The following is a 10,224-nucleotide window of genomic DNA, read 5'->3' on the forward strand; positions in this document are numbered from 1 at the left end:
AAAAAAAAAAAAAACAAACAAAAAAAAAAACGTTTCTCTTACACTGAAATTTTTTGGTGAAACCTGGCTGTGTTTCCTCATCAGCGCAGGGCCCTAGCAGCGTCCCAGATCCTCTTTCTTTTGTTGTTTTGCTGGATGCTGTGTCTCTCTATGCTGATTTCTATTTTTCTACTCAGGATCTTCAAATTCTGGACCAAAACTGGCTCCTCTTTGGAACCAATTAAAGCAAACCCACAGCATGATGCTGCCACCACCTTATTTTTCTCAGCTCCTCGTGTTCTTTCTGAGATGCTCTGGATAGTCTTTTTTTTAACACTTTAAGGTAGCATTAGTTAAATTTGTCTTCTTCTGATTTATCAGGCAACCTCTCATCTCGCAGGGTTTTGGAAAGCTTTATCCAAATTTTGATGGGTTCTTTATTTATTTATTTTTTTGGGTCCTTAACCTTAACATATAAAGAATACATGACATTTTCTTCAACCAGTTCTTTGTGAAAATTTCCTGCAACTCCTGCTGATGCCCTGTTTTTTTAAAACACCATGGTAGAGTAGTCTTCTACTGTTTTATAGTAAGATACTTTAAATCTATTAGTAAACTATGGCTTCAGCTAAATGATGCAAATGACCAGAGAAAACCCTGCAAAGGCTCCTAAACTAAAGACTAACAGCTTAGACCGGGTCAGGGATGCTTTAGTAACATATTAATGTATGGATGGACATGTCTGCGAACTGGGGATTTTCCTCATAAATTTGTTTGTTGTTCAGTTACAGTAGAAAATGTCATATTATTGTAAAAAAAGGTTTGGAAATAATTAATCATGCTTTAATTACATCAGAAATGTGTGTTTCTCACCTCTGTAGAGCCACTATGTCTGTCACCCAGCCCTGAAGCACACGATGGACGTCTCTGTATGCAACATGTTGTTTAAAACTGATGTACATTTTGTTTTTGGTGGAGCAGTTAAAAAACATGTAAATACCTGTACATAGAAAAATAAATACTTATGTTGAAAACTCTTCATTCAAGGTTTTTATGTATGCAAACACACACGGAATATTATCCCAACTGATGTACAGTAAATCTAAAATATGGTGTACAACAATTTTTAAAAACTGTTTATTTGTTAAAACAAGTTTAAGCAAAAAGGGAGAAAAGCTGTTTGGAAAAAAAAAAAAAAAAAAAAGGAACATATAAGCTAAGTGCTGCAGGGATTATCTGGAGCACATGTGTAAAAAAGATTTTTTTTCAATCTTAATGGGGCTTTCCTGGTTAAGTAAAAAACATAAATAAATAGGGATAGTAGACATTGGCATCTCAGAAAATTCACCCAGTGGTCAGTTAGTAAGTTATCTGTTAAAGATCATGACAAACATTCCTGAAAATATTATGGCAGCATCACTTCTGAATCCATTGCACAATTTCTGGAACACCTGAGTAGAGATAGGAGGGATTAAAGAACATTTTGCACAAAGCAACAAACAAGTGGCAATGATAACCTCTGAGCCGTGCTGCCTCCCAGTCATCCATGAACTCAGCTGAAGTGTTTTAAACTAAAATCTGATAGAATCAGCTTGAAATGGCTAATAAACAATACCGTGATGCCAAGCATGTCTCCAACTGTTAGATACATTCATTAGAGCCTCCATCCAAACCTAATTCAATCTTATAAAGAATCTAGCGCGTTTCCAATAAGGGAAACTTTTAATATCAGTTATAAATTATTTAACTTTCTGTACCCACACAGTTTTGATCATGATTTCATGTAAACTGTTAACAGACTACATCCTGAAACATTTTTTTTTTTTCAGAAAGATATATGATGTACACACTGGAAAAGTGGAGTAACTGGATGTAAAAGAGACATCTTGCCAATAGAACAAGACAATTTACACTTAAAATAAGAAAACACAATTGAATTGTCTTATTTCAAGTGCATTTTATCTAATGATCTTATTTTAAGTGTAAAAATACTAATTCCATCGGAAAACTATATCCAGAACCTACTCAAATTAAGGGTAAATACGTTTAATGTAAGAAATTTTTACTTATTTCTAGATCAGTTTTTCAGTGTATGTAGTTAAATTGGTTTCATTATTGTTGCAAGCAAAGAACCTCTTATAAATGAAAACTTTGAGGTAAGAAAATGTGATTTGCGAATGAAAATGTGAAAATAACCCATTGTATGAAGAGAAAAAAAAAATCAGAGATGAAAATTCTTAATGAAAAAACTTTTTAATCCAAAAAAGTGACTTTGCTGTTTTCTTAGATTTTATTCTTTTCATCATATTTTAGGGGTTTTCATAAAAAAATATTATATTTAACCTTTTCAAACGTACTTTCTTCTTTTTTTTTTCTCAGATGAAGTTGCGTTCTATTCTAATTATGATTTACATTTGTTTCATTTCTGGGGGCGGGCTTTCCTCTGGACTTAAGATGCATTTTTATTAGTCTACATAGATGTAAGCAACAACATTATTATGGGTCACTTTGTGCTTAAGAGAAGGCATTTGTAATAGGCTTAAAGTGAATAGAACGCGATCTGTGAAATTAATGCAACTTGTAAACCTTAAAGAGAAATGTGAAATAATAACATTTAAAATATAAAACCTGTAAAAAAAATTTAAATGAGTTACTGCAACATTTTAACTTCCCTTTGGGATTGATAAATATTTTTGAATTTGAACTGAATTAAAAAGAAATCAAGTATAGAAAGAATTATTTGAAAAATTAAAACAAAATAAAAAAAAAGAGTAAAGATACTCTCCAAGCCTTTTTTGAGGAAGTTTTTCAAAATAAAATTTCTACAAATTTTTTTCAAATTCACATTTAGAAAACAAAGATGCAACAAAGTTTACTCCATAGAAATGCATTTTCAGAGACTAATTAAAATGATATTTTAGCCTTAGTGATGTTTTCGTTTTGAAATACATGAAAAGAAAAGATGGAGTTGATGCAGAAAAGCCTTCACTATAAAACTTTTTAGTTTACATGAAAAGAAACAGATATTAGATGAAAATAATCAAATGAAACAAGCCTTGCATTAATTAGTAGAATAGATCCAACTCCTCAGTGCTTACTCCATAGGACCACCAGAGGGCGCACACTCTTCGTTTTTAAATCTGTCATTTTAACCCTTTATGGGGCAAGTTTCCATTTTTGTGCATTCCCCTTACAGATACAGTCCCCCTCGTCCATCAGTGAGGTCTAGAAGCACAATATCTATATCCAGCCATTCAGCAAAGATACTGCTACATGGCTGCACATCTTATTTTGGCATTTGACCAATTAGATGAGCCCTTGAATGAAAAAAAGATAAAAAGCGAATTGAAAAGTTAAAAAGTAAAGCAAAAAAAGTTAATAAGCCTAGTTAATTATATTTAGGTTTATAAACTAAAAAATGTAAGTGACAGTATCAGCATTAATGCCTCTAAGGTTTTGTTGGGAAAAAAAAAAAAGTGTTTTTTTTTTGTTCATGAATTTCTTATAGAAGCACTTTTGTTATTTTTCTTAATATATTCGAGCAAGTCGGCATTTCTTGTTATTACATTAACATTAATTTTTGCCATCAAAATATCCATATTTTTTAAAGTTAAAAAGATAATAGGGTCTTGTCCTGGATTCCAATAACACTATTGGCTTGAAATGTTGATTTTCAAAGTATTTCACTGAAGGCCCTATAAAGGGTTTAAAGCATATTTGTTCAAAAGAAAGCTTGTAATAAAAAAAAATAATAAAAAAAACATTTTCCCAATCGACATCGTGGTGCCAAAGGTTTATGTACACATCATCAGCATGAGAAAGAGGTAATAAAGTATTTCTTAAATTGTTATTTAACCAGGGGCGGAGCTAGATGGGGGGCCAGAGGTGGCCTTAGCCAATTATTGGCCATCTCTGTGGCCACCCTACTCTTTATTTCCCTCTAATACAGATGGTGGCAAGAGTAATAATCTCAAGTGGAATATTCAAAACATTTTAATATATTAACAATTACTTGACAACAAAAACAATGTGGTTAATTATGCATATCATTATATAACATTAAAGATGATAAATAAAGAATTAAAGCAGAAATAGATTTAGCGTTTTATGGGGTAAAGAGAAACTTATGTGTCTCTGCAAATCATCTAGAAGTCTTCAGTGAAATCATAGATAAGTAATCATTTTTATAAAAACGTATTAAATGATCGATTTATATAGATATTAGTACTTGTAAATATAAATTTTATGCAGAATGATTATTGATAAAAGTAGGTAAGTAACTCAAACCTGAAAAAAATATTATCCAGTATACCTTTTATTTAGAAAGCACGGATGTTTGAATATATTCGTCTATTTGTCAGCAAAGGCTGTAGGAAAGTATAGCTTGTCTTTATTTAGAGAATATGGATGTTTTACTTGTTAAATTTCTTGTTGGAACAGTGTAGATTTAGGGTGAGGTTTTGGTGCCTATCTATTGCCTGGCCACCCTTATGGAAATTTCTGGCTACGCCTCTGTATTGAACCCCTTTAAGATAGTCCAACGGTATGCATATTATATATATATTCAGACTTAAACAGTCCACCGTAAGCTACACATTCTAGATGGTTGTAGATCTACTAAATAAGTAGATTTTTTTTATGCAAATAAAAAGTTTCCATTGATTTTTATTTTCTTTCTTAACCAGCGAGTTGATGAGTTATTGATAAAGTAAGTCCCTGCAGGTGGAGCCTGTATTCCTGTGCATTGAGTCTCTATCAGGTAACTCCATCCTCTGTGACGTCATGGGCAGTAATTGAATCCTGGAGCGCAGCGGATCTCCGCCTCTCAGCGGACCAACATTCCGCTATGGGGAGGATCGGCTGCGGGGAACATGGCGCATTCACTGCCGATTAACTTTCTCTGGGAAGAGAAACAACCCAGGAAGCAGAAAGTTTGGAGAGAGGCCGCTTAAGGAGCGCTGGAGCTGATCCCCAACCAAGGGGAGAAAGTCCTGCGCTGGTTTGGATGGTTTTCCTGCTCTGCCTCAGTTCTGCTGCTGCTGGATCAAAGTTTAGAGGATTTACCGGAGATGGAAAAGCCCAGAGCCAGGAAAGAAAAGGTGAGAGAGATGGAAACAGAAAGGCTGCAGCGTCATCAGCAGGAGGGAGAGAGATGGAGAGAAGTTTGCTGGAGCTTTGGAGGAGAACAGGTTCCTCATAAGGTGGAGACATCCTGATTTATTACAGAACAGACACAGGCGGTCCAAGGCTGGATGGGGCCCCTGAACGGGGTGGGGGGTCTTTATATTATTTATTTTGCATCAAACATAAACTACAGTTAGAAAATAGGAATCACTGTTTAAAAGGCAGATTATTCTTCTGCATCCGCATACATCAACTGTGGCCTTGGTCTGGTCGTGAACCAGTTTTGCTGGGATGCTTTTGCACCATCAGTCGGGAATTTCTAGGGACGCACAGCAGTTTCCCGCCAAAGTGCAAGGGGGAGCCCATTGGCTCGAGAACTTCGGCAGCGCTGGCGGAAGTGTTTTATCTTCCAAAAAAACAACGGCGCATCTGCAAGATATCACGGTGCTGCTATTTGTCTGCTTTAGGACAGGGTAACTTGGGAGTGGGGCTGGGCACAGGGTTGGGAATTGAAAAGATTTTCACGATTCCGATTCCCTTATCGATTTTTTGAGACGATTCGAGAAGGTAGTGAACAGAAGTAATCTAAATCTAATAGAGAAGGCGTCTGTTTATTGAAAAAGCATTACTGTGCAATTTCGGGAAATAACCTCATCTCCCCCTGATTTAAATAAATGAGTGTCACCTTTCTCTCGCTCCCTGAACTGCGGAGCAACTTTGTAGCATGTTTAATAATCCCAAAGAGAGGTAGGTAATGGGTTTATTTCCAGAAATGGCATGTGAATAACTAGGAACCACATTAAGCACAGCCAGAGATATAAAACTAGCTACTTACCACCAGAGTTGGCTTCCATGCTGGTCTCAACTTTAGCTTCTGTCCGGAAGCATCAAAAACACGGCATTGGTTAAACTGTATGCCATGTTAAGGTGTTTCTGCATGTTGGATGTATTTCGTCCCGTGGATGTAATTGCCACTTTGCAATGATTGCAAAGCGCCTTGTTGCCATCTTTCTCTTCCTTAAAATGAAGTCAAACTTTCAATCGCTTTCTTGCATAAACAATGTTACGTAAGTCGTGTTGCCCAGAGCAACGCTTTGCTGCTGCCTGGAATCGATAAGAGAATCATTAAGCGAGCTGCCAAACGGTGCCATGAAATTGGAACACACAGAACCGGTTCTAAACAGGAACCGGCTTTCGATTCCCATCCCTAGCTGGGCAATTAATTGCATTTGCAATATAATTGCAATATAACAAATCACACTTTTCAAATCTCAGAGTCACTCCATTTTGGTCAGATTACAATAAACAGTGACTAAGTTTCTCACTCCAGCCTTTTAGGTGTCAGTAATAAGCTTAAAGTTGGTTTGCAACCAGAAAGAGATGGAAATAGAGAGTTGCAGCAAGCATGCAGATCAGTGCAACAATCATGCATGTCATGTCATGCAACAATAGATTATGGACAAGAAAGATTTCATGAAAAAAAAACAGAAAAACTGTAGTGAAACAGCTGCATGCTTGTAGTCAGTCCAGACGGACGTTGCAGAAGCATAGCAACAAAATTGGTTTGTGACCAGAACCAAGCGACATTTGATGTCTGTGGTTGCAGAAGTCTTCTGTACAGATGGGAATTAGGATATATTATGCTGGTTATTTGGTAACACTGCTAAGTAGGGCTGTGAATCTTTGGGATTCGATTCTTGGGGTCACAATTAGATTTTTTTCCGATTCTTTTAAATCCAAACGATTCGATTCAGAAACTAATAATTTATGATTCAAAACGATTCTCAGGATCTATTCCAGTCTGCTGGCATGAAAGAAGAGTACATTTATAAAGACTTTATAATTGTAAATGTTTTATTTACCTATTGCAATAATGTAAACACCGAAAGGTAAATCCAAGACAACATGTCTTGGATTTATACACTGCTTTTTTTTGTTTTGCGATAAAACAAGCTACGGATTTTGTTATCTTCTTTGTCCAATCACAATTATGTGGCAGTTTTTCAAAGTGGTGAAGTGTGCGCTGGTCGTTTTGGCACTGTCTTTACTGAATTATCCAATTCTACCAACGACTCTGGGTGATGTCTTTCGAGATGAGAACGGGATTTGAAGTACTCCCGAAATACTTAACGTTAGCGTTGCAATCTCGGCAAATCGCGTGAGTCATGCCAAACACTTTCTTACCTGGACTGGGTTGAAGGTAAAATCCAAAGTGTTTCCAATTGGTTGCTTTTAAATACCACAGAGGCGGTTGAATTTATTTTTTTTCGTCCGCCATACTTTAGCGGGAACAAACATAGTAGCTCACACAACACTACACACCACTCTGTAGCCTGCTAGGCTAACGCTTGCATGCCTGTGCATAGCTCACGCGGCTCATTTGTTTCGCCAAACACTAAGGTGTCTGATAAGGCACATCCGCACCCACAAAAAAAACGTTTTTAAAGAAAATGAGAATCGATTGTGAATCTTTAAATGTTAGAAACGTGATTTGAGCTCAAATCGATTTTTTTCCTCACCCCTAATGCTAACGCATTTTTAGTCAATGCTGACATCTTTTTTTTTCAGAGTTTTAGAAGTAAAGATATCTGTGAAATATCAACAGCAGATTTTAAGGACAATGCCAGCCATCGGAAAATATCAGTGTTTCGTTTTCTACTTGACTGCGGTATCACTCCAACTCTACATTTACAGGTTCATAGTCCTTTTTCAGCTTTGGAGGGATTTTTTCTTACTGTGGTTCTCCAGGAATGTCCTCTCTGTGACCCAGGCTGAAACGGGGCAGTGGAGGGTAAGACAGGACACTGGGGAAGTGTGTGTTTGCTGGTAATCTTGGAGGCACTGGGACAGGATATTCATGCTGTGTTCCTGTTGCAGAGCCGCTCCTCTATACTTGAACTTGGGCTCTTTACTGAGAAAATTCCTCTAACTTCTGTGTCTATTTAAATGTGAATGTTAATGAACAAATAGCCCCTGCAGGAATATTTATATTGCTACACTAAATCCTTGTTGAGTTTTTCTACTTGTTACCTTTTAACAAGATTACCATTGATCAGATGATGCAGGCTGCAGAGTGTCGTCCTTAAGTATCTATTTACAATAATGATGAGGAGCTTAAAGGTGAACTGTTTATCTTTGCAGTTACCTTTTATTACGCTCGTGAAAATCACAAGACTATGGAAGCCCATTTCCGCCACTCTGTTAAAAAAATAAATAAAATTATCTCAATATAATGAGATACTAACTCATTATAATGAGATAGTAACTCAATATAATGAGATACTATGTCATTATAATGAGATAGTAACTCATTATAATGACATAGTAACTCAATATAATGAGATAGTAACTCAATATAATGAGATACTATCTCATTATAATGAGATAGTAACTCAATATAATGAGATAGTAACTCAATATAATGAGATACTATGTCATTATAATGAGATAGTAACTCATTATAATGAGATACTATGTCATTATAATGAGATAGTAACTCATTATAATGAGATAGTAACTCATTATAATGAGAGAGTAACTCAATATAATGAGATAGTAACTCAATATAATGAGATACTATCTCATTATAATGAGATAGTAACTCATTATAATGAGATAGTAACTCAATATAATGAGATAGTTACATTTAAAGATTCACAATTAAATTATACAGTGAGACATAAATATATATATCTTTTTTAATTAGCTTCTTTATTTATTCTCTTTTGTAATAATTACCTTATTTATTTATTTATTTTCCATTATAATGTTCAACTTTATTTATTAATAACTTTTTTAAAGTATTTATTTATGTGAATTTTATAATATTTTTGTCTGTTTTATTCTTCCTTTGTATTTTTTTTTTTACCCTATTTATGTCTTCAATACTATCTAAATAGTTTGTTAAATAAATAATTTGGAGCTAGATATTTATTTAAGACACTAAATATTTAATGTGCAAACTAAATTTTTGGTTTGAGCTAAATATTTATTTAACAAACTAAATATAAAATGTGCCTACTAAATATTTAGCTCCAAACTTAACATTTATTTAATGAAGTAAGATTTTTATAAATGAATGAATGACATGGTAAAAAAAATGACTTTCGCTAGATAATCATGAATATTGCTCCTAATTTTTGACCGCTTAGCTTTACAATCGGCGCCCCATAAGTAAGTACATCTGAATACTGTTGTTGGTTTGGTCGGTATAAAGAGGTATTTCACTATTTCAGCTTCTGGCCATTTTTCTTTCCAGCCAATTGCTGCGGCTTCATTTTCTTTACCCGTTTATCCTCACAGGGTATTTGCTTCTGTTTCTTACTCTTTAGAAAGGTCTGCCTGTGACAGGACAACTCAGACACATAAAGAGCAAACAACTATACACCCATCCACTCAAGCAATTTAGAGTCCCCCATCAACCTAACAGTCTTGTGTCTGATCCCATAAGAACATGCAGACTCTGTTGGGATGGGGAGGCTCTACCTCTGGGTTGACATCATGAGCTGTTAAAGTGATTTTCAGTCTGTATATATTTCTGTAGTGGAGCATAAATCTGTCACTGTGGAGTTAAGAATTGTTCTTTCAAAGGTTAAAACAAAAGGTTGAGAAATGTGCGAGGTCTCAAAGCACACAGTTTCCTCTGGAGCCTGACTGACAGTGTACCATTATTTACAGGTTTTCTGTTGGGTTCATGCAGCTAAGCAAAAAGCACAGTGGGCCATGGATTGTGCATCCATCCATCCATCCATCCATGCATCCATCCACCCATCCATCCATCCATCCATCCATCCATCCATCCATCCATCCATCCATCCATCCATCCATCCATCCATGGATGAATGGAAACAAAATCTATTCAGTCAGATATTACGATATTTCCTTAGGCGATATTAGTATTGAGTATTTAATAAATGGCTGAGTGGATCTTAAATGTGAGACCTATTTATGGGCTTTGAGGTTTTCTTTAGTATTGTGGTCATAAAAAAAACAACCACAATATATATTGGGATAATTTGTATAGTGACACACATCAAATCCCTAATATATTGTGTGTGTGTATATATTTATATATATATATATATATATATATATATATATATATATATATATATATATATA

The 10,224-nt window shown here is 35.2% G+C and overlaps 1 protein-coding gene across 2 annotated transcripts in view; it reads left to right on the forward strand.

Annotated features, from left to right (window-relative positions):
* Window positions 1-4,824: 4,824 nt before the first annotated feature.
* The window catches only part of LOC107086081 (tetratricopeptide repeat protein 28-like), a 187,505-nt gene continuing 182,105 nt past the window's right edge, over window positions 4,825-10,224 (forward strand). For both annotated transcript variants that reach the window (XM_015376830.1, XM_015376831.1), the window contains exon 1: window positions 4,825-5,078. In XM_015376830.1, the coding sequence (XP_015232316.1) occupies window positions 5,049-5,078 (30 nt within the window). In that variant the 5' untranslated portion in view covers window positions 4,825-5,048. The remainder of the gene's footprint in view (window positions 5,079-10,224) is intronic.

This window comes from Cyprinodon variegatus, unplaced genomic scaffold (assembly GCF_000732505.1).
Source record: "Cyprinodon variegatus isolate N-32 unplaced genomic scaffold, C_variegatus-1.0 Scaffold142, whole genome shotgun sequence".
In the NCBI taxonomy this organism is placed as follows: Eukaryota; Metazoa; Chordata; class Actinopteri; order Cyprinodontiformes; family Cyprinodontidae; genus Cyprinodon; species Cyprinodon variegatus.